At 47.0% G+C, this 25,838-nt stretch overlaps 1 protein-coding gene across 1 annotated transcript; it reads left to right on the top strand.

The window, feature by feature from the left end:
* Positions 1-17,427: 17,427 nt before the first annotated feature.
* Positions 17,428-21,419, top strand: LOC143295926 (alpha-2A adrenergic receptor-like). Its single transcript, XM_076607615.1, has 4 exons — positions 17,428-17,490; positions 17,563-18,570; positions 20,306-20,383; positions 20,415-21,419. Exons 1-4 carry the CDS (start codon positions 17,428-17,430, stop codon positions 21,417-21,419), a joined length of 2,154 nt encoding a protein of 717 aa, XP_076463730.1.
* The last annotated feature ends 4,419 nt before the right edge of the window (positions 21,420-25,838 follow it).

Here is a 25,838-nt window from a genome sequence, read left to right as displayed (position 1 = left end):
CCTTTCCCCTCTCCCTTTCCCCTCCTCTCCCTTTCCCCTCCTCTCCTTTCCCCTCTCCCTTTCCCCTCTCCCTTTCCCCTCCTCTCCCTTTCCCCTCTCCCTTTCCCCTCCTCTCCCTTTCCCCTCTCCCTTCCCCTCCTCTCCTTTCCCCTCTCCCTTCCCCTCCTCTCCCTTTCCCCTCTCCCTTCCCCTCCTCTCCCTTCCCCTCCTCTCCCTTTCCCCTCTCCCTTCCCCTCCTCTCCTTTCCCCTCTCTCCCCCTTTTGCTCTATCGTTCTCTTGTGTGCTCAGTTCTGTTCCGAACTGAAGCACGTGAATCTGTCGTGATGTGTGTCTGACATGTCCTTAGTCCTTCTCGCTCTGAACTCTTGAGATGAGTTCGGAGTTAACATCGTTTTGAAGGAAAGGTTTTGCTTTGCCTTTGGTGCCGAGCTTTGGAAGGAGAAGGGTCGCCGTTCCAGCAAGTGAGCTGTTGGGTGCCCTCTTGGCCAGTCGTGGGGTTCGGTTCTGGTGTGACCCCCTTCTGCCTCTGTGTGGGTCTGTGTTTCTTGTTCTCTCCTGGGCCAGTGGTGAGCCTGATTCCTGCCTGGTGACAGGTGAGGGGGGAGTTGTATAGTTAGTTTGTCCTCGTGGTGTTAGTGTCGTAACTTGTGACATTTGGTTGTATTTTTGGGATTGTTTTAACGGAAATCTTTTAAATCCAGTATTCTTTTATTTCTAAATATTTTGGGATAATTGATAAGGTTGTGTTTAGGGTTGTTTTGCTATGTATTCAGCTCGAGTTGTTTCCGATTCATTTCCTTTGTGAACTGTGTCCAACTGCAGCCTAAGATTTCCAAAACGTTTGTGTGGTATTTGAAATGTGATTGGTAGATTGCAATGTTGGCTCATTGAGTTTTGTTTCGGTAGTTTGAAACCACAAGGACAGATACCGACATTTTTGTCATTTTGGGTAAATGTCTCTTTCGGATTGCATGCGAGTTTAACTCCTTCATTACTGGATAAATCATAAACATTTCATGTACTTTTGGCGTTCGTAGCATTGTGTGAAATTGACTGTATATGATAAGATAACCAATTATTTCCTTAGTGCATTCCGTATCATTCCAGGAAGGGGGGGGGGGGGGGTATTCTTTCATAATGTTAGAGCGTAATCTACAGAGATATGGGAGTTGTTACAGATTTGTTCTCTGTGATTCTTCCTGTTGGTTGTTGGTTCTCCCTGACTGCCACCCCAACGGGATTCCAGGATTCACTTTTTCGTCATTCCACTTCATCCCTGTCTGTTCCCAACTCCCTCACTCCCACTCCTTTCCCCGACCCCCATATTTTCCAACGCCCTCGCCCACAGTCCCTCCTCCCGTTTCCACCCTCTCCGTTTCTGCGGGCGTACGTCTAAAGCCAGTTCAGTGATGCTGTCCAACAGATGAACTCGATTTAGGTTCAAGTGAACTGACATTTTTTTTCTTCTTTTGCGTAGATCTGTGCTGCTGTTATTAGGGCTTACTGTGTCTTGATCAAGCTGCTATGATGTAACTAAAGAGTGTTTCTTTTGCGTAGATCTGTGCTGCTGTTATTAGGGCTTACTGTGTCTTGATCAAGCTGCTATGATGTAACTAAAGAGTGTTGCTGTAGTTAAGTGTTTCAATTTGTGTGTCTGGACCAGGGTATTCAAAATGTACAACAGTAAAGAATTGAGCTGATTTATCTATGTCTGTGTTTTGTGTTGTCGGGGTGTTAGTCTGGGAAGGTGCGGGGGGTTCATGGGCAACCCCTTATGGGTTGTGACACTGCACTAGCATGGATCACGTCTTACCTGTCAGATCGTACACAGAAAGTGTAAATGGTAGATACTCTAGAGTATCTGCCTTAAAATGTGGTGTCCCACAGGGGTCCGTCCTAGGTCCTGTTCTTTTCGTGCTGTATGCGGCTCCTGTGTCGGATGTCATCAGTCATCATGCGATGTCGCATGAGAGTTTTGCTGATGACACTCAACTTTATCAGTCGGCTTCCATAGCTGAATTTGATGCACTAGTGAATCAAACACGGGAGTGCATTGCTGGTCTGAAAGACTGGATGACTCTCAATAAGCTGCAACTAAATGACGATAAGACTGAATTTATGATAACCTGTCCAAAGCAGTTTCGTCAACATCCTTCCTTTCCTGACTCTGTTCTGATCAATAGCACACCTGTTTCATTTTCTCCTTCTGTTCGCAGTCTTGGTGTAATCCTAGACCAGTCTCTTTCCTTTCAACAGCACATTTCGAATATCTGTAAAGTTGCCTATTTGGAACTGCGTAGAAGACACTTGTATGCTCTCTGGTTCTCTCAAGATTGGATTACTGCAATTCTCTTTTGGCCGGCCTTCCCAAATATCTGTTTGACAGACTCTTTCAAATTCAGAATAACGCTGCCAGACTCATTTGCAGAGCTTCTAAGCTTGACCATGTTTCTCCTCTCCTTCAGTCTCTCCACTGGTTGCCTGTTTCTGATCGAATAGACTATAAGCTATCCACTCTGACCTTTTCTGCAGTCAACGGATCTGGCCCCAAGTATCTTTCTGAACTCCTCCATATCTATACCCCGTCTCGGCAGCTCCGTTCTTCCTCTGATACTCGACTTCTCAGGATACCCTCACGTCAGAAGTAAGACCTATGGACACAGATCGTTTTCTTTTCAATTGCCAAAGACGTGGAACAGGCTCCATGATAACCTCCGTCATTCTGATTCCCTCACATTTTTTAAATCTTTTCTCAAACTCACCTTTTCCCTCAGCAAGAAGGTCAGTTGTGGCAGATCCACTTCCTTTGCGCTAGCTGTGCTTGACTGTGTGTGTATACATATGTATGTGTACATAACTACATGCTTGTATATGAATGTGTATTGTGTGTGTGTGTGCGCGCGCGCACGTCTATTAATGTATGTTTGTGCGTTCCAATGTGTGCGTATGTGTTGACGGTAGCTGTTAGGTACATATGTAAGTTTGTGTGTGTTTGGGTGTGTGTGTGTGTGTGTGTGTGTGTGTGTTTGTGTGTGTGTGTGTGTGTGTGTGTGTGTGTGTGTGTGTGTGTGTGTGTGTGTGTGTGTGTGTGTGTGTGTGTGTTTGTGTGTGTGTGTGTGTGTGTGTGTGTGTGTGTGTGTGTGTGTGTGTGTGTGTTTAGTCAGTGTGTATGTAATATTGATGTAATCTGTTATGTAAACATAAGGGTTTTTGTAAAGCACCTAGAGCAGATTTCTGGATAGTGTGCTATATAAGTATCCATTATTAGTAGTATTATTATTATTATTATTATTATTAAAGCCTGAAAGCACTGAGACCGTAAGAACCCAGTGTCATACAAAAAACAACAGGATTTCAGCGAAGAGAATGGTGAGAAGATGGAAATTCATTGTTTGTGTTTTTCTAAGAAGCCAAGTGCAGTTTGCAACCCCCCCCCCCCCACCCCCCCCCCCCCCCCCCCCCCCCCCACACACACACACACCCCACCCCCAGGTATTCGTATGTAAACACTGCAAGAGCCAGTGTTTTTGTGTTGTTGTTTTTATTCTCTTATCTCAGAATATTGTTTCGGACGAGCGTTGGCCCATTCACATAAGATGCACACGTTTATATTTGGTCGGGTTTCATAGTAATTAACATTCTTCAAATTGCCAAAGATTGAAGACTTGTTTGTATGATAAAGATTCTTCCGAAGTAAGAAATGGAATATTAGAAAGAAAAAACAGTAACAGATCACAGGCAGATCAAAGTGAAATTTGTGCACCAAAGCTGTTGACGCCTGTCATGGGAGAGGTTCAGTGATGATACATCTTGATTGGTGTTTGTCGTGTGATGGGTTTTGTAATGCCTTCATTGACACTTCACATCACACGTCAAGTGAACATTTTCGTTTTCTTTATTTGAACACGCAAACATGTACTGTTTATATCTGGATGGATCAAGTAATGTTCTGAAATTGCCATACTGAATCCAGAGCAAACACACAATGGAGAAATCTTCATGGAAGGCAGGAGGGAAGCAGCTCCAATCAGGAAATACAAATCGGGTTCCCGAGGAATGGGACACACGGCTTTCATCCAAGCAGAAGGTCCCCAGGGAAAAGCTTCGAACACCAGGCATGATGGTGGAATTGCTATTATCGATGCTGACCTATATTCTGTGCAGTGCTGTCAGAATGACCTATATTCCGTGCAGTGCTGACAGAATGACCTATATTCCGTGCACTGCTGTCAGAATGACCTATATTCCGTGCAGTGCTGTCAGAATGACCTATATTCCGTGCACTGCCGTCAGACTGACCTATATTCCGTGCAGTGCTGTCAGACTGACCTATATTCCGTGCACTGCCGTCAGACTGACCTATATTCCGTGCACTGCTGTCAGACTGACCTATATTCCGTGCAGTGCTGTCAGAATGACCTATATTCCGTGCAGGGCCGTCAGACTGACATATATTCCGTGCAGTGCTGTCAGAATGACCTATATTCCGTACAGGGCTGTCAGACTGACCTGGTTTCCGTGCAGTGCTGTCAGACTGACCTGGTTTCCGTGCAGTGCTGTCAGAATGACCTATATTCCGTACAGGGCTGTCAGAATGACCTATATTCCGTACAGGGCTGTCAGAATGACCTATATTCCGTACAGGGCTGTCAGAATGACCTATATTCCGTACAGTGCTGTCAGACTGACCTCTATTCCGTGCACTGGAATCTCTGTATCTGTCTGTATCTGTCCCTCTCTCTCTCTTTCTCACTCTCTCTGTATCTGTCTGTATCTGTCCCTCTCTCTCTCTCTTTCTCACTCTCTCTGTATCTGTCTGTATCTGTCCCTCTCTCTCTCTCTTTCTCACTCTCTCTGTATCTGTCTGTCTGTATCTGTCCCTCTCTCTCTCTTTCTCACTCTCTCTGTATCTGTCTGTATCTGTCCCTCTCTCTCTCTCTTTCTCACTCTCTCTGTATCTGTCTGTCTGTCTCTGTCCCTCTCTCTCTCTTTGTCTCTCTCTTTGTATCTGTCTGTCTGTATCTGTCCCTTTCTCTCTCTCTTTCTCACTCTCTCTGTATCTGTCTGTCTCTGTCCCTCTCTCTCTTTCTCTTTCTCTCTCTGTATCTGTCTGTCTCTGTCCCTCTCTCTTTCTCTTTCTCTCTGTATCTGTCTGTCTGTCTCTGTCTCTCTCTCTCTTTCTCTCTCTCTCTCTCTCTCTCTCTCTCTCTCTCTCTCTCTCTCTCTCTTTCTCTCTCTCTGTACCTTCTCATGCTCACCCCCAGTCCCCTGGTTTTGAATTGTGGTCCATGGCCAAAGTAAAAACATTTTCGTTCGTTCGTTCGTTTTCTCTGTCTGTCTGTCTGTCTGTCTGTCTGTCTGTCTGTCTCTCTCTCTCTCTCTATCTATCTATCTATCTATCTATCTATCTATCTATCTATCTATATATATATATATATGTGTGTGTGTGTCTGTCTCTCTCTCTGTCTCTCTCTCTCCCTCTCTCTCTCTCTCTCTCTCTCTCTCTCTCTCTCTCTCTGTTCAATCGAAATCAAGATTGAAGAAGAATCCGCTGTGCGCATTCGGATTAACAATTAAGCGGTTTTAAGGGATGGAGGTGGAAATTGAATGGCATTTTTATTGCTCTGCTCATTGAGGTTTTTTGGTTTGTCGTTCGTTTGTTGTTTTTTTTGTTGTTGTTGTTTTTTTTTTCATTGAATCTTATTATCATGAAATAGTATTTGTTTGTCCGTTTGCTTTGATTTGCTTTGGTTTTCGTTCTGTGTGCGTGATGTGTGCGTGATGTGTGCGTGGTGTGTGCGTGGTGTGTGCGTGGTGTGTGCGTGGTGTGTGCGTGGCGGTGTGTACGAGCGGCCCCAGGTATGTGCATGTTTGATGAAGCCATCACCTGACGCACATGAGGTATTCTTTCTCAACAGGTGAAAACGTTGTAGATAGAATTGAACCAGGACAGACAATAGGTGAAAACGTTGTAGATAGAATTGAACCAGGACAGACAAGAGGTGAAAACGTTGTAGATAGAACTGAACCAGGACAGACAAGAAGTGAAAACGTTGTAGATAGAATTGAACGAGGACAGACGTGAAAACGTTGTAGATAGAACTGAACCATGACAGACAACAGGTGAAAACGTTGTAGATAGAACTGAACCAGGACAGACAACAGGTGAAAACGTTGTAGATAGAACTGAACCAGGACAGACAACAGGTGAAAACGTTGTAGATAGAACTGAACCAGGACAGACAAGAGGTGAAAACGTTGTAGATAGAACTGAACCAGGACAGACAACAGGTGAAAACGTTGTAGATAGAATTGAACCATGACACAAGAGGTGAAAACGTTGTAGATAGAACTGAACCAGGACAGACAATGGGTGAAAACGTTGTAGATAGAACTGAACCAGGACAGACAAGAGGTGAAAACGTTGCAGATAGAACTGAACCAGGACAGACAATGGGTGAAAACGTTGTAGATAGAACTGAACCATGACAGACAAGAGGTGAAAACGTTGTAGATAGAACTGAACCATGACAGACAACAGGTGAAAACGTTGTAGATAGAACTGAACCAGGACAGACAACAGGTGAAAACGTTGTAGATAGAACTGAACCAGGACAGACAACAGGTGAAAACGTTGTAGATAGAACTGAACCAGGACAGACAACAGGTGAAAACGTTGTAGATAGAATTGAACCATGACACAAGAGGTGAAAACGTTGTAGATAGAACTGAACCAGGACAGACAAGAAGTGAAAACGTTGTAGATAGAATTGAACGAGGACAGACGTGAAAACGTTCTAGATAGAACTGAACCAGGACAGACAAGAGGTGAAAACGTTGTAGACAGAACTGAACCAGGACAGACAACAGGTGAAAACGTTGTAGATAGAATTGAACCATGACAGACAAGAGGTGAAAACGTTGTAGATAGAACTGAACCAGGACAGACAAGAGGTGAAAACGTTGTAGATAGAACTGAACCAGGACAGACAAGAGGTGAAAACGTTGTAGATAGAACTGAACCAGGACAGACAAGAGGTGAAAACGTTGTAGATAGAACTGAACCAGGACAGACAATGGGTGAAAACGTTGTAGATAGAATTGAACCAGGACAGACAATGGGTGAAAACGTTGTAGATAGAACTGAACCAGGACAGACAAGAGGTGAAAACGTTGTAGATAGAACTGAACCAGGACAGACAATGGGTGAAAACGTTGTAGATAGAACTGAACCAGGACAGACAAGAGGTGAAAACGTTGCAGATAGAACTGAACCAGGACAGACAATGGGTGAAAACGTTGTAGATAGAACTGAACCAGGACAGACAAGAGGTGAAAACGTTGTAGATAGAACTGAACCAGGACAGACAATGGGTGAAAACGTTGTAGATAGAACTGAACCAGGACAGACAAGAGGTGAAAACGTTGTAGATAGAACTGAACCAGGACAGACAATGGGTGAAAACGTTGTAGATAGAATTGAACCAGGACAGACAAGAAGTGAAAACGTTGTAGATAGAATTGAACCAGGACAGACAAGAAGTGAAAACGTTGTAGATAGAATTGAACGAGGACAGACAATGGGTGAAAACGTTGTAGATAGAACTGAACCAGGACAGACGTGAAAACGTTGTAGATAGAATTGAACCAGGACAGACCAGAACGCCAACCGATACGAGACTATCAGATTTGACAAGGACAGGCACGCCTGTGTTAATGCTCTGCCTGCTCTGCCTGTGTTGATGCTCTGCCTGTGTTGATGCTCTGCCTGTGTTGATGCTCTGCCTGTGTTGATGCCTGCCTGTGTTGATGCTCTGCCTGTGTTGATGCCCTGTGTTGATGCTCTGCCTGTGTTGATGCTCTGCCTGTGTTGATGCTCTGTGTTGATGCTCTGCCTGTGTTGATGCTCTGCCTGTGTTGATGCCCTGTGTTGATGCTCTGCCTGTGTTGATGCTCTGCCTGTGTTGATGCTCTGCCTGTGTTGATGCCCTGTGTTGATGCCCTGTGTTGATGCTCTGCCTGTGTTGATGCCCTGTGTTGATGCTCTGCCTGTGTTGATGCTCTGCCTGTGTTGATGCTCTGCCTGTGTTGATGCTCTGCCTGTGTTGATGCTCTGCCTGCTTTCAGTGGAGAGGGCTTTAAACGGAATGAGCATTGGCCATTGCTACACCAACCTTCCGCACCCTCTCTCTGTCTCTCTCTCTCTCTCTGTCTCTCTCTCTCTCTCTCTCTCTCTCTCTCTCTCCCCCCCCCCCCCCCCCTCTCTCTCTCTCTCTACCTACCTACCTACCTACCTACCTATCTCCACCACAACCATCGCCTTATCTGATCGATCAACAAACAGACTCTGTTCAATACAAAGATTCAAGGTGACGGTTTTCTGCATTACAAGCCAGGTAATCTCGATTTCTGTGATCAGTTTAGATGCTTACTCCTTTTTGATCGGGTAACCTTTTCCTTCTTCTTCGTTTCCTCCTTGTGTTACCAGTTGTTTGTTTTATCTTCCTTCGTCTTCTCCTTGGATTTCATGTTGTTGCTGTCGTAGTTTGAAACTTGGGGTATTATCGGAGACTAGGTTTGTGTCTTGTTTGGGCAAATTAAGGTATTTTTCCTGTTGAAAGTGATTCTTTTTTGGAAGGAGGTTTTGTTTCCCTGGCGAGGAAAGTGGCCGTTTAACGAGCAGGTGTTTGGCAGGAAGTGTCGCCATCAGGACCACGCAGGGCTTATCGCCAGGGCCACGCGGCGCTTGGAAGATGGACCCGTGGTCCTGTGAAAGCTCTTCCTTGGCCTTCTCTCCATGCTGGGGGGTAGGACGGCTGGCTGAGCGGGTCAGGAGCTGCCCAATGCTGATGGGACAAACAGCCCTGGGAACAGTTTGTGCTTCACTGACGGCTTCAGGGTGCATCCTTGCCGTCATCCTGTGGAATGTGTTTGTCGTCATCCAGTGGAATGTTTGTCGTCATCCAGTGGAATGTGTTTGCCGTCATCCTGTGGAATGTGTCTGCGTCATCCTGTGGAATGCGTGGAATGTGTTTGTCGTCATCCTGTGGAATGTTTGCCGTCATCTTGTGTTTGCCGTCATCCTGTGGAATGTGTTTGCCGTCATCCTGTGGAATGTGTGGAATGTGTTTGTCGTCATCCTGTGGAATGCGTGGAATGTGTTTGCCGTCATCCTGTGGAATGTGTGGAATGTGTTTGTCGTCATCCTGTGGAATGTGTTTGCCGTCATTCTGTGGAATGTGTTTGTCGTCATCCTGTGGAATGTGTTTGTCGTCATCCTGTGGAATGTGTTTGCCGTCATCCTGTGGAATGTGTTTGTCGTCATCCTGTGGAATGTGGAATGTGTTTGTCGTCATCCTGTGGAATGTGTTTGTCGTCATCCTGTGGAATGTGTAGAATGTGTTTGTCGTCATCCTGTGGAATGTGTTTGTCGTCATCCTGTGGAATGTGTTTGTCGTCATTCTGTGGAATGTGTTTGTCGTCATCCTGTGGAATGTGTGGAATGTGTTTGTCGTCATCCTGTGGAATGTGTTTGTCGTCATTCTGTGGAATGTGTTTGTCGTCATCCTGTGGAATGTGTTTGTCGTCATCCTGTGGAAGGTGTGGAATGTGTTTGTCGTCATCCTGTGGAATGTGTTTGTCGTCATCCTGTGGAATGTTTGTCGTCATCCTGTGGAAGGTGTGGAGTGTGTTTGGCGTCATCCTGTGGAATGTGTTTGTCGTCATCTTGTGGAATGTGGAATGTGTTTGCCGTCATCCTGTGGAATGTGTTTGTCGTCATCCTGTGGAATGTGTTTGTCGTCATCCTGTGGAATGTGTTTGCCGTCATCCTGTGGAATGTGTGGAATGTGTTTGTCGTCATCCTGTGGAATGTGTTTGCCGTCATCCTGTGGAATGTGTGGAATGTGTTTGCCGTCATCCTGTGGAATGTGTTTGCCGTCATCCTGTGGAATGTGTTTGCCGTCATCCTGTGGAATGTGTGGAATGTGTTTGTCGTCATCCTGTGGAATGTGTTTACCGTCATCCTGTGGAATGTGTGGAATGTATTTGTCGTCATCCTGTGGAATGTGTTTACCGTCATCCTGTGGAATGTGTGGAATGTGTTTGCCGTCATCCTGTTGAATGTGTTTGCCGTCATCCTGTGGAATGTGTTTGCCGTCATCCTGTGGAATGTGTGGAATGTGTTTGCCGTCATCCTGTGGAATGTGTTTGCCGTCATCCTGTGGAATGTGTTTGTCGTCATCCTGTGGAATGTGTTTGCCGTCATCCTGTGGAATGTGTTTGCCGTCATCCTGTGGAATGTGGAATGTGTTTGTCGTCATCCTGTGGAATGTGTTTGCCGTCATCCTGTGGAATGTGTTTGCCGTCTGGATAAATGAAGGGCCCGCTTGCCCGTTAGCAAACTGGAGCTGAGAGAAAAGAAATAAAGAAGCCGTGTTCTGAAAGACACGAAACAAGAAAAGACCAGCTGCTGTTTTGTCCAGCGGCAGTGTCTTTCCCTTATCCCCCTTTCTCTTGACCAGTCCTGTGCCTTGGGCATGATACTGACTGCTGGGACTTGGGGGGACTGGTCAGTTGCTCCATTGTTTTTATTAACATCATTATGTGTGGAGTGATGGCCTAGAGGTAACGCATCCGCATAGGAAGCGAGAGAATCTGAGCGCGCTGGTTCGAATCACGGCTCAGCTGCCGATATTTTCTCCCCCTCCACTAGACTGAGTGGTGGTCTGGACGCTAGTCATTCGGATGAGACGATAAACCGAGGTCCCGTGTGCAGCATGCACTTTGTGCACGCAAGAGAACCCACGGCAACAAAAGGGTTGTTCCTGGCAAAATTATGTAGAAAAATCCACTTCGATAGGAAAAACAAATGAAACTGCACACAGGAGAAAAAAAAAAAAAAAAGGGGTGGCGCTGTAGTGTAGCGACGCGCTCTCCCTCGGGGGAGCAGCCTGAATTCCACACAGAGAAATCTGTTGTGATAAAAAGAAATACAAATACAAATGAATGTTCCATTTTCACCCCAGCTATTCACAGATACGACTATGAGTTGTACATTGCGATATTTTTCAAACAAAGGTTTACAGAAACGAATATGAGTTGTACATTGGGCTACAGAAACAGAATACTGCTATGAATGTTGATCATTGAAAATGAAAAATGATATTGGTGAAACAGTAAATAACAGTGCACACGTTGATTCCATTTACTGGAACAAAGCATGATCCTGCACTGAGGATGTGGGGCCTTTGGGGATACAAGAGAGAGAAAGAGTTTTTATTTCGCCAAAATTAGAAAACAGGAAGTTGGTGGAGTGGTGTTGATTGACGTCGGTGCCCACTGTGGTATGATACAGTGATACAGTGATACAGTCAGGAACAGGGACGCACCCAGCCAGTACACACAATGGAGACACATTCAATGCAGGACACTCTGCTACACTCACTCAAACAGCAGTAAACAGTTTTCTTCTTCTTCTTCTTCTTCTTCTTCCGTGAACTGTAGTTCCCATTCAGGTCATGTCGCTATGTCATTGTTTCCATGGACTGTAGCTGTCATGTAGGTCATGTAACCATGTCCTTGTTTCCATGGACTGTAGCTGTCATGTAGGTCATGTAACCATGTCCTTGTTTCCATGGACTGTAGCTGTCATGTAGGTCATGTAGCTATGTCGTTGTTTCCATGGACTGTAGCTGTCATGTAGGTCATGTAGCTATGTCGTTGTTTCCATGGACTGTAGCTGTCATGTTGGCCATGTAGCTATGTCGTTGTTTCCATGGACTGTAGCTGTCATGTTAGTTATGTAGCTAAGTTGTTTCCATCACCGACCAAACACTGACACGGATTACAAGATCTTAAACTTTCATATGTGATCCTTTGCATGCATACACATTCGAAGGGGGTTCGGGCACCAGAAGGTCTGCATATTTGTTGACCTTGGAGATCGGAAAAATCTCTACCCCTTACCCACCAACAGCGAGGGAGAGAGGGACGTCAGAAACAATGCATAATCATTCATATGAAATCAGATCCACGTGTTTTGACCTTCAACAGCTGTCCTTTATTTCGATTGCCATGACGTGATTGAAGAATGAGATGAACTCCAGCTGACCGCGAGATCCATCGCACGAAGCTGTAGAATGGGAATGAACTGGTCTCAGATGTAAATGAGGAAAAAGCTGGAGGATGAAAACTGTGTGGAAGAGGTGTCCGTGGAGGAAGTGAACATAATGTCCATGTTTTGTCATGCCTGACAGTGAGGGAACCCACACCTGGTCACAACTAACAGAACACGTGGGATTTCTGGACAGTGTGGGCTGTCCTTTGTACATGATGACTTTCCTCAAGGGGCGCATTTGATGATGTGCTTAATCGGCTGAGTAGTGGTTTTTGTAACGGAAGATGCTTGATTACAGCCTCTCTCTCTCTCTCTCTCTCTCTCTCTCTCTCTCTCTCTCTCTCTCTATCTCTCTCTGTCTCTCTCTGTCTGTCTGTCTCTCTCTCTCTCTCTCTCTCTCTCTCTCTCTCTCTCTGTCTGTCTCTCTCTCTCTGTCTCTGTCTGTCTGTCTCTCTCTGTCTCTGTCTGTCTGTCTCTCTCTCTCCCTCTCTCTCTCTCTCTCTCTCTCTCTCTCTCTCTCTCTCTCTCTGTCTCTCTCTCTGTCTCTCATTTTTGATTAAAAAAAATAACATCTGAAGAAAAACCATTTATAACGATATATTTCCTCCGAGCGTGTTTTCTCCAATGTGCTTGTTTTTAACTCCCAATAAATCCCGGTGATCCATTGCCAGCCGAAAAGAAAAAAAAGCTGTGCTGTGACATTTGTCAACAATGTATCCGTTAAAATCCCTTCCGAGTTCTATTTAACAAAAAAACAACCATATCATTCAGACGTTAGAATTGATTTATTGATATGTTGACTGGTCAATAATCATGTAAATCTTTTTTTTTAAGGAAAAAAAAAAAGAAACACAGGAAGTGCTTTGTCAGAATCGGGCTGGCGTTGGACATCAGATTTCGATGTTCACCAGTGAGCAACAGTTGGAGGCCCTGTTTGGGCCTGCTGTCGTGTTGTTAGGACTCCTCCAACCCAGGAAAACATCACATCAGAATCTTATTGGACAGGAACTTACAAGTCAGGGCCCAGCATCATATCGGTCTGAAGTCAACATTGTAGGGTAACAAGTTCACGAATTTGGAAGGCTTGAGCTGTTGAGAAATGCAGGGATTCTTTGTTGGAAGATAGTTGTCATTCCTTAATTCATGATACGTACCTCTCCGTTTGTCTGTGTGTGTGTGTGCGTGTGTGTGTGTGTGTGTGTGAGTGTGTGTGTGTGTGTGTGAGTGTGTGTGTTCCTGTCCCTCTCTCTCTCTCTCTCTCTCTCTCTCTCTCTGATGCTTTTATAGGAACAGTTCTTTTCATTCCATCGTTAGTTGCATTATTTGTTAATTTGTTTGATTGCTTGGGGTTTTTTTTATATATATTTTTCTTGATTGCTTGGAGGTTTGACTTTTTGCTGCACAGTAATTGATCACATTACAAGTTCCCACAGTGTCTCATCTAAAATTGAGTTTGCTTTATTGGGTCCTCGCATTTGGAGAGAAGTCAGCTGATTGCGGAGAATAAGGCCGAATTTTGTTGGATTTTTTTTTTTTCATTTGAACCTGAATGAAATAAAGAAATAGAATAGAGCATGCGCCCAATGACAGTGTTCTTTGGAGGATGTTATTCTTTCCATTCAGCCATTTCTCCAAATGTCTGTGCAGACCGGTCTACGCAGCAGAAGCAGGCGCGCGAGAAAATAGTCCGTGTGTCAAAGAAACATTGCTGCATCTGGCGCTTCATGGGTTGTTGTACAGTTCAGTGTGTTCAGTGTGCTGTGTGCTTCTGACCATCACGTTGCACTTTTTCTTTTGCTGTTCTTTTCCTGGGGACTTCTTTCTTCTCCCAGAGTAGGCGCGTTGTGTGTGTGTGTGTGTGTGTGTGTGTGTGTGTGTGTGTGTGTGAACGACTCTTGTATGAATATTGAAATTGCACCAGTTACCCGCTAACCATTATTTTCTTAGTGTCAACAAGACCGTTCATTCCAACAAGTCATTGCACCGCTATTACATGTTTCTCTTGGACATCAGTTCTGCACTTCAAACAGTAATCCAGTGCAGACACCACAGTGCTATGTCCAGGTACACACCCCGTTTTCTTTCAGACATGCCACGCTGACCACAACACTGTCAGACATGTCACGTTGACCACAACACTGTCAGACATGTCACGCTGACCACAACACTGTGAACCTGTCTGTTGTCTGTCAGACATGTCACGTTGACCACAACACTGTCAGACATGTCACGTTGACCACAACACTGTCAGACATGTCACGTTGACCACAACACTGTCAGACATGTCACGTTGACCACAACACTGTCAGACATGTCACGTTGACCACAGTACTGTCAGACATGTCACGTTGACCACAACACTGTGAACCTGTCTGTTGTCTGTCAGACATGTCACGTTGACCACAACACTGTCAGACATGTCACGCTGACCACAACACTGTCAGACATGTCACGCTGACCACAACACTGTCAGACATGTCACTTGACCACAACACTGTCAGACATGTCACGTTGACCACAGTACTGTCAGACATGTCACGTTGACCACAACACTGTCAGACATGTCACGCTGACCACAACACTGTCAGACATGTCACGTTGACCACAACACTGTGAACCTGTCTGTTGTCTGTCAGACATGTCACGTTGACCACAACACTGTCAGACATGTCACGCTGACCACAACACTGTCAGACATGTCACGTTGACCACAACACTGTCAGACATGTCACGCTGACCACAACACTGTCAGACATGTCACGTTGACCACAACACTGTCAGACATGTCACTTGACCACAACACTGTCAGACATGTCACGTTGACCACAACACTGTCAGACATGTCACGTTGACCACAACACTGTCAGACATGTCACGTTGACCACAACACTGTTAACCTGTCTGTTGTCTGTCTGACATGTCACGTTGACCACAACACTGTCTGACATGTCACGTTGACCACAACACTGTCAGACATGTCACGTTGACCACAACACTGTCAGACATGTCACGTTGACCACGACACTGTCAGACATGTCACGTTGACCACAAGACTGTCAGACATGTCACGTTGACCACAACACTGTCAGACATGTCACGTTGACTACAACACGGTTTACCTGTCTGTTGACTGTCAGACATGTCACGTTGACCACAAGACTGTCAGACATGTCACGTTGACCACGACACTGTCAGACATGTCACGTTGACCACAACACTGTCAGACATGTCACGTTGACCACAACACTGTCAGACATGTCACGTTGACCACAACACTGTTAACCTGTCACGTGTGTTAACCCTTTGGACATCTTTCAGATGTGCGGGGACAGGCTTTCCCGGGGTCCTGGTGAGTCCTTCCCGGCAGAACCTGACGCTGGCAACTTCCCTCCCCCCTCCCCTCCCCCCTCATCAGTGACCCTTCCCGCTTGACGACACAGTTTCCGTCAACATCAGCCCAGTGGTGACGTCACACAGCATGGCCTGTCTAACGTGACATCTGACCAACGTGATATCAGGGGCTGTGTCCAACGTGATATCAGGGGCTGTGTCCAACGTCATATCAGGGGCTGTGACCAACGTGATATCTGACCAACGTGATATCAGGGGCTGTGACCAAGGTGATATCAGGGGCTGTGTCCAACGTGACATCTGACCAACGTGATATCAGGGGCTGTGTCCAACGTGATATCAGGGGCTGTGTCCAACGTCATATCAGGGGCTGTGTCCAACGTCATATCAGGGGCTGTGTCCAACGTGACATCAGGGGCTGTGTCCAACGTGATATCAGGGGCTGTGTCCAACGTGATATCAGGGGCTGTGTCCAACGTTATATCAGGGACTGGGTCCAAGCAACTTCACTGATCGCGTGGTTGATGTCGTGTCATTTTGGAAAGTGTTGAAGAAAATCACAACCGATGAAGGTGAATGTTGTGCCTGGGTCTTTCCGCTGGTCAGTGGTGGTTTTGTGTTTTGTTTTTTCGAGTACGGCGATACTTTGAAAACAAAATAGTGCAGTGTGACTTTCGTTACATGCACTAACCTGCAGCCCCTCATACTGTTGTGCACGTTCATGAAACACATGGTGAGAGATTCATTTCTGTTACAAGTCGCATGAACACAACGAAGCGGAAGATAAAATGGACGTCGGTTGGACAAGAAAAAGACGGGTGTACTGTGTGGAACAGCCATGTTGGTGGTGAACGGGTTGTCTAGTCTGTGACAGCACTGCAGACAGACAGATAGACAGACAGCGGTGAGTGACGTGGCCAGTCATAAGCTCTGCAGACAGACAGACAGTGGTGAATGACGTGGCCAGTCATAAGCTCTGCAGACAGACAGACAGTGGTGAATGACGTGGCCAGTCATAAGCTCTGCAGACAGACAGACAGACAGACAGCGGTGAGTGACGTGGCCAGTCATAAGCTCTGCAGACAGACAGACAGACAGTGGTGAGTGACGTGGCCAGTCATAAGCTCTGCAGACAGACAGACAGACAGTGGTGAGTGACGTGGCCAGTCATAAGCTCTGCAGACAGACAGACGGAGCAGTGTGTGAAGTGGCCAGTCATAAGCTCTGCAGACAGACAGACAGCGGTGTGTGACGTGGCTAGTCATAAGCTGTGCAGACAGACAGACAGGAAGCAGTGTGTGACGTGGCCAGTCATAAGCTGTGCAGACAGACAGACAGGGAGCAGTGTGTGACGTGGCCAGTCATAAGCTCTGCAGACAGACAGACAGCGGTGAGTGACGTGGCCAGTCATAAGCTCTGCAGACAGACAGACAGACAGCGGTGTGTGACGTGGCCAGTCATAAGCTCTGCAGACAGACAGACAGACAGCGGTGTGTGACGTGGCCAGTCATAAGCTCTGCAGACAGACAGACAGACAGTGGTGTGTGACGTGACCAGTCATAAGCTCTGCAGACAGACAGACAGACAGCGGTGTGTGACGTGGCCAGTCATAAGCTCTGCAGACAGACAGACAGACAGGGAGCAGTGTGTGACGTGGCCAGTCATAAGCTCTGCAGACAGACAGACAGACGGACAGGAAGCAGTGTGTGACGTGGCCAGTCATAAGCTCTGCAGAGAGACAGACAGGGAGCAGTGTGTGACGTGGCCAGTCATAAGCTCTGCAGACAGACAGACAGTGGTGAGTGACGTGGCCAGTCATAAGCTCTGCAGACAGACAGACAGGGGGCAGTGAGTGACGTGGCCAGTCATAAGCTCTGCAGACAGACAGTGGTGAGTGACGTGGCCAGTCATAAGCTCTGCAGACAGACAGACAGGGGGCAGCGAGTGACGTGCCGCCATGTCACGCCCCCTGACCACCCGCTCCACCTTCCGGCCCCCACCTTTCGTGTCTGTGTCCAAGGTCACAGGCCCCGCCCCCCCACCCACCCACCCTGACACCTCCCCCCACACCCCGTCCCCCACCCCCGAGGAGGAAACTTCCCCCTCCCTCTTCACCACGCCCTCCCTGCCCACCACTGACGTCGTGCTGTTCACCACGGTGGGCCCGGGGAGCGGCACGGGGATCAGTGATGACGCGGCCTGGTGGAACCTGACTGACGTCAACCTCACCACGCCGTCAGCAGTGACGTCAGGCGGGGCGGATCACCACTTCCCGGCGGGCTACCCCAGCGGCTACACCTGGCCGCACATCATCATCGCCAGCATCATCATCACCGTCGTCATCCTGATCATCGTGGTGGGCAACTTCCTGGTGATGTGGGCCATCGTGCGGGACAAGAACCTCAAGGGGACGCAGAACTACTTCATCGGGTCCCTGGCCCTGGCCGACTTCCTGCTGGGCCTGCTGATCGTGCCCTTCTCCCTGGCCAACGAGCTGATGGGCTACTGGCACTTCGGCACCGTGTTCTGCGAGGTCTGGAAGGCCATGGACGTCCTGCTGTGCACGGCCTCCATCTCCAGCCTCTGCCTCATCTCGCTGGACCGCTACTGGTCCATCACCAAGGCCATCCACTACTCCAGGCAGCGCACCCCCAAGCGGGCCGCCGTCATGATCTTCATCGTCTGGTTCGTGTCCGCCGCCATCTGCATCCCCCCTCTGATCGGCTGGAACCAGCCCACGCCGGACTCGGAGTGGCCGGTCTGCGCGCTGAGCGAGGACATCGGCTACGTGCTGTACTCCTCCATGGGCTCCTTCTACATCCCTGCCTTCATCATGGTCTTCGTCTACTTCAAGATCTACCAGGCCGCCAAGGCGCGCGCCAGGAAGAACGTGAGCAAGGCGCCGCGCGGCGTGCAGGGCGAGAAGAGCGAGCAGAAGTCCACAGAATCCAGCGGCACGGAGCACCCCACACAGCGCCACCTGGACCACTCACAGTTCAGCCTGGACATGACCTTGACCCCCACCATGACCCTCACCAACACCAACACGCTGCCGTTGGGGAACGTCTGCCCGGAGAATGGCCAGGACGGTCAGCTGAAGGTAGTGCTGTGTGTCTGAGTGTCTGTGTGTGTGTCTGTGTGTGTGTGTGAGTGTGTGTGTAATTGCACCAACTGTTTTCTGCCCGACTTTGATATCAGGCTGAAGGGGCTTTAATGTTGTTGACAGTGAGAGTCTTGTGACTTGTTGCCAGCCCTAATAATTATGGCTGTGTAAGGTCTGATGGGCTGTAAGCCAAATGGAAATTAAAGGGATTGATGGGATTTTACATGTCTGACTGCTATATTCATGAATTTCCTGAATGTTCAAATCAGCATTAACACTCTATTTAGACACGCATGCAAAGCCACATGCAGCATGCTTGTTTGCACCCATTTTGGCGTTTTATGTGAATGGTGTGTGTGAGCGCGCCCGTGAGTCTGTGTGTGTGTGTGTGTGTGTGTGTGTGTGAGGGGCAGGGTCATGTGACCCACATTTGGTCAGCCCTTGTCTTTTTGTGATTGAGGAAATGAGGATCTTGTAACATGGCCCCGTTTCATTTTTGGTGGAATAAGATACAAAGGATATGGGAGAATTAAGATGTAGCGACAAGGGAGCAATAGGAAGAGATGGAACTGGCTGATCTTTCTTCCCCACTGCGGAACACGAAAGTCAAGAGACAGGTTTGTATCTGTGGCAACGAGCATGTGTGTGTGTGTGTGTGTGTGTGTGTGTGTGTGTGTGTGTGAAAATAAAATATAGCACGTCAAAGTAGAAGGTGCAGAATTACTAAAAACTTTAATGCAATTCAGAACTCAATGAGACTGACAAAGTTTATTACCGCGAGCGAATCTGCTTCCTTATTCGGTTGTCATCTTGCAGTGTCAACTCTCTTCTATGTATTTTACTCGTTTGTAGCACCAGTGTCAACTCTCTCTTCTATGCATTTTACTCGTTTGTAGCACCAGTGTCAACTCTCTCTTCTATGTATTTTACTCGTTTGTAGCACCAGTGTCAACTCTCTTCTATGCATTTTACTCGTTTGTAGCACCAGTGTCAACTCTCTTCTATGCATTTTACTCGTTTGTAGCACCAGTGTCAACTCTCTTCTATGCATTTTACTCGTTTGTAGCACCAGTGTCAACTCTCTTCTATGTATTTTACTCGTTTGTAGCACCAGTGTCAACTCTCTCTTCTATGCATTTTACTCGTTTGTAGCACCAATGTCAACTCTCTCCTACAGATTTTTCTCATTTGTAGCACGAGTGTTAACTCTCTTTTATATGTTTTACTCGTTTGTATATCCAATGTCAACTCTGTCTTTAAACCGTTTACACATTTGTAGCTCCAGTATAATTTCTAGTTATACTGGATTTTTTTTTTTTACACATGTGTAGGTGCTGTGTAAACTGTGTGTTCTAAAGATTTTACACATAAGTAAATCTAGTATAAAGTCATGTTGTAATGAGTTTACACATTAGTACTTCTATGTAACCTCCGTTCTGTATAGTTTCCCCCCCGTAGCTCCAGTGCCACCGATGTGTTGTGTAGACGTTACTGGTGAAGGTGCAGACCACAATGTGTTTGCCAGTGCCAACAATGTGTTGTGTAGACTTACTGGCGTGAAGGTGCAGACCACAATGTGTTTGCCAGTGCCAACAATGTGTTGTGTAGACGTTACTGGTGAAGGTGCAGACCACAATGTGTTTGCCAGTGCCAACAATGTGTTGTGTAGACGTTACTGGCGTGAAGGTGCAGACCACAATGTGTTTGCCTGTGTCAACAATGTGTTGTGTAGACTTACTGGCGTGAAGGTGTAGACCACAATGTGTTTGCCAGTGCCAACAATGTGTTGTGTAGACTTACTGGCGTGAAGGTGCAGACCACGGTGTGTTTGCCTGTGTCAGGTGGGGTCCTCATCCCAGGAGGAGGAGGAGGGGGGAGTGGCGGGGTCGGGGTGTCGCTGTGTCAACGAGATGCTGGAGGACGGGGCGGGGGCAGCCCCCACCTCTGAGGACGAGGCTTGCCGCCAGCTGCAGGACTTCAGGACCCGCTCCCTGTCCCTGCCTTGCCGCGCCCCACGACACGACGAGCTCACCAAGCTCATCTCCACGGACTCTGACTCGTGTGACGCCCTGGGCGGGCCGGCCCTCAACCTGCTGGACCGGGGTCGCCTGGCCCTCAGCATGCCCACCACCACCACCACGGACACGGACTCCTCCATGGACCTCTCCCACCTCCAGCACCGCCACCTCCCTCCGCCCCACTACCAGGTGCCGGCGGGGAGCGTCACCTCCCTCAAGACCCTCACCCCGCCCCTCTCTGACGTCAGCACGCCCCTCAACACCCCCGTCAACTCCCCCGTGACGGAGGCCGCGGCCTGTGGCCAGGACAACGGAACCATCCAGCAGTTCCACGTGCTGGAGCCCAAGCAGAACGGTCAGGTGGAGCAGAGTCCCTGCCCACAGACACCGCCGCCCCGTCAGTCCAAGGGCGGGCTGCTGGGCAGTCTGCGGAGACAGCTGTTCCAGACGAACAACGGCAGGGTCGGGGAGCGCCACAAGGCCGTGCCCAAGAAGAAGGAGCCCCGGAGGACGCCCCGCGAGGACAAGAACGACTTTTTCTCCGCGGAGCGCCAGAAGCGGAAGCTGGCCAAAGCACGTGAGCGTCGCGCGACGTTGGTGCTGGGTCTGGTGATGGCGGCCTTCATCCTGTGCTGGCTGCCCTTCTTCCTGCTCTACGTGGTGTCGGCCTTCTGCCCAGGCTGCATCCCCATGATGGTCTTCACCGTCTTCTTCTGGATCGGCTACTGCAACTCTGCGCTCAACCCCATCATCTACACCGTCTTCAACAGGGACTTCCGCAGGGCCTTCCAGCGAATCCTCTTCGGCCGAAAGCGTGGCCGGCGATGACGATCCTGGACCGGCCGTGTGGCTGGTAGTCCGCAACAGTTTGTGTCACGTGTGTGTGACCTGTATTGTTGGGGCAGACAGAGCGATGGTTCCTCTGAAAGTTGTCCCTTTCAGTGTGTGTCACGTGTGTGTGACCTGTATTGTTGGGGCAGACAGAGCGATGGTTCCTCTGAAAGCTGTCCCTTTCAGTGTGTGTTACGTGTGTGTGTGGAGGGACCTGTATTGTTGGAGCAGACAGAGAGACGGGTCCTGTCTAAGCTGTTCCGGTCATCGATAACACGTTTTGTGCACGATTGTTGTTACTTTACATTTTCAAGGGGCAGACAAAGCAACAGATTCATCAGTGAAAGCTGTTCCACACAGTCATCAGCTGATATTGTGTGTATTGTTAATGGGTGTTCTATGGGGCAAACAAAACAACACATTTCTGTGCAAACTCTTCCACACTTCAACCAATTATATATATAATGTGAATATACATTCTGTGTGACCTGTGGAACCTATTACGACATTCTGACGATGGGTGAATGACTCACCAAGCATACCTGGGCATGTAAAGAGATCCCAGTTAATGTGAAAATAATCCCGCTCGTGTAAAGAGATCCTGATTCATGTGGAAAGAAAAACCTCTCGGATCATATATTTTAAAACGTGTGAAATGTTTTGATTTTCGTGTTTGTTGATATTGATGATACTTTGGTGTCAGCGGGTATTTTGGACTCACGAAGATCTCATATTAAATCCCATTCTTCCTTCACTTATTCAGGTGTTGATATCCCTCCTTTTCTAATATATGTCACTGGCTCACTAAATCACCCGGGTGTTAACATCCCTTCTTTTCTAATTTATTTGTCACCTGCTCACTAAATTACCCAGGTGTAACATGCCTTCTTTTCTAATTTATTTGTCACCTGCTCACTAAATTACCCAGGTGTAACATGCCTTCTTTTCTAATTTATTTGTCACCTGCTCACTATATACCAGGTGTTAACATCCCTCCTTTCTAATTTATTTATCACCGGCTTAGTAAATCACCCAGGTGTTAATATCCCTCCTTTTCTAATTTATGTGTCACTGGCTCACTAAATCACCCAGGTGTTAATATCCCTCCTTTTTTAAATTTATTTATCACTGGCTCATTAAATTACCCAGGTGTTAATATCCCTCCTTTTCTACTTTATATGTCACTGGCTCACTAAATCACCCAGTCTGTCTCACAGAATGTATGATCGGCAGCATTGTTTCGCTGTCATACGAATTATTTACAAAATAATGATGTAAAAAAAATCTAAAATACTCCATCTTTAGATAGGTTCATAATGAATACATTACATGGGTTTTAAATACTCCCGCTTTAGATGGGTTCATAATGAATTGATTACATAATTAATTACATTGGTTCTTGTCCAGCCGAGCTGTATACAGCATCGTGGAATCAGGACAGCTTTCGGTGCATGTGAAAGTGACGTCACATCCTGTCACCCAACATGCATGTGTTTCACTGAAGCAGAGCTGGTCGTCACACGTGACAGAAATTGTTGATGAAGTGGATGTCAGTGGTAGTTAAGTACACACATTGAGAGTGTGTTGAAAAAAAATCAAAACAAAAACGCATAGATCTGGACAGACACTCGGGGCGGAGCACAGCGGGGATGGTGAATGGGCGACCAGACATGTGCTGGTGCTGGTGTTTGTTTCCGTTCATCAGATGTGACGTCACGTATCTGGACCAGTGCGCGGTGTTTGAGGTGTCCATGGCGGTGGACCAGAATGGGGAGTGGTGTGGTAGTGACGTCAGCAGTGAATCAGGAAAACAGGTCCGGTGAGGACCAGGTCTTTACCTTACCTCTCTCCCACAGCAGACCAGGTCTTTACCTTACCTCTCTCTCCCACAGCAGACAGGTCTTTACCTTACCTCTCTCTCCCACAGCAGACAGGTCTTTACCTTACCTCTCTCCCACAGCAGACCAGGTCTTTACCTTACCTCTCTCCCACAGCAGACCAGGTCTTTACCTTACCTCTCTCCATCAGCCCTGCTCTTCTGTTTCTTGGGCGTCACGACTTGATCGCTAAACCTCGGTGCTAAACGTGAAGAACTGTTTTCTTGGGCGTTCACTGCGGTAAACTCGTTCTTTCTTCTTCTTCTTCTTCTTCTTCTTCTTCTTCTTCTTCTTCTTCTCTGTCTTTGACATTTTCAAATTTGATCAGACGTATTTTGATAGATTTCGCCTCGGGTTTATTTGTTTGTTTTTTGTTGTTAATTTTGTTTTGTTTTTTGTTTTTTTTCTTTTCTTCTTTTGTTTTCCACGTTCTGTCAGCTGCGTGGTGGGGCTTCCGGCCGTGTGAGACCTGAACAGCGTGGACTGGGTGCAAGTCCTTCGGAGGGGACACACTACTAGTTACGCAGTGTGTGCAGTGAATGCTTCATGTGTGCTACCTGGTCGTTGCTAGCAGATATATATATATAATTCAATGTGTGAAATATCCATGCAAGTGATTCTGCGGTGCGGCAGAGGGACGTTTAGTTTGCAGCAGGACTGTCACAGGACAGCAATGACCGTGCTTCAGTAACTCGGTCAGTCGTTGTGCAGTGTGGGGGGCTGTGGTATCGGGACAAATCAAAAGATAAACTTCCCCTTCCCTCCCACATCCCCGTAAATATACACTTACACATTTGGTTTGTACTTTTCGACTGTTCGTGTCAGTGGTTCGTGATTACCACGTACACTTGGATCATACTTTCTGACTGTCCATGTAAGTGTTGAAGATTACTACATACACTTGGATCATACTTTCCGACTGTCCATGTAAGTGTTGAAGATTACTACATACACCTGGATTATATTTTGACTGTCCATGTTAGTGTTGAAGATTACTACACACACCAGGATCATACTTTCCGACTGTCCGTGTTAGTGTTGAAGATTACTACACACACCAGGATCATACTTTCCGACTGTCCGTGTAAGTGTTGAAGATTACTACATACCGACTGTCCGTGTTAGTGTTGAAGATTACTACATACACCAGGATCATACTTTCCCACTGTCCGTGTAAGTGTTGAAGATTACTACATACACCAGGATCATACTTTCCCACTGTCCGTGTTAGTGTTGAAGATTACTACATACACCTGGATCATACTTTCCGATTGTCCATGTAAGTGTTGAAGATTACTACATACACCAGGATCATACTTTCCGACTGTCCGTGTAAGTGTTGAAGATTACTACATACACCAGGATCATACTTTCCGACTGTCCGTGTAAGTGTTGAAGATTACTACATACACCTGGATCATACTTTCCGACTGTCCGTGCAAGTGTTGAAGATTACTACATACACCAGGATCATACTCTCTGACTGTCCGTGTAAGTGTTGAAGATTACTACATACACCTGGATCATACTCTCTGACTGTCCGTGTAAGTGTTGAAGATTACTACATACACCTGGATCATACTTTCCGATTGTCCATGTAAGTGTTGAAGATCACTACATACAAGAGGATCATACTTTCCGACTGTCCGTGTAAGTGTTGAAGATTACTACATACACCTGGATCATACTTTCCGACTGTCCGTGTAAGTGTTGAAGATTACTACATACACCTGGATCATACTTTCCTACTGTCCGTGTAAGTGTTGAAGATTACTACATACACCAGGATCATACTTTCTGACTGTCCGTGTAAGTGTTGAAGATTACTACATACACCTGGATCATACTTTCTGACTGTCCGTGTTAGTGTTGAAGATTACTACATACACCTGGATCATACTTTCCGACTGTCCGTGTTAGTGTTGAAGATTACTACATACACCTGGATCATACTTTCCTACTGTCCGTGTAAGTGTTGAAGATTACTACATACACCTGGATCATACTTTCCGACTGTCCGTGTTAGTGTTGAAGATTACTACATACACCTGGATCATACTTTCCTACTGTCCGTGTAAGTGTTGAGGGATTGATTTGATACCTGACTGTTCCCGTCCCTGAGTTTCGTAGGCCGAGAATGTTCACCACTGTGTGTTCTAGATTAGGTGTACATCTTCACTTGATGACTGCACTGTGTGTGTGTGTGTGTGTGTGTCTGTGTGTGTGTGTCTGTCTGTGTCTCTGTGTGTCTGTCTGTGTATCTGTGTGTGCTAGTTGAGGTGCACAAGTCCAGTGCATGACTGCAATAATCCTGATCGTTTTCACCCCCATTCTGGCAGCTTCTGGTGGAACGTGTGGCAATGGACGGCACTGCTGCTTGAATGTGTCACGAATTATTGTAACCCTGAGAACAGTTTTTGTCTTCAGTATTGCTCTGATTGTTGTCTGCCTCCAGTCTAGATCTAGTTTCCACGTGAAGGAATATTGTAGTCGGCTAAAAACGTGTTGTCTGTGAGATATTATGTAATTATTATTTTGA

The sequence above is a fragment of the Babylonia areolata genome, chromosome 2, assembly GCF_041734735.1.
Source record: "Babylonia areolata isolate BAREFJ2019XMU chromosome 2, ASM4173473v1, whole genome shotgun sequence".
In the NCBI taxonomy this organism is placed as follows: Eukaryota; Metazoa; Mollusca; class Gastropoda; order Neogastropoda; family Buccinidae; genus Babylonia; species Babylonia areolata.
This window is presented reverse-complemented; position numbering and strand designations above follow the sequence as displayed.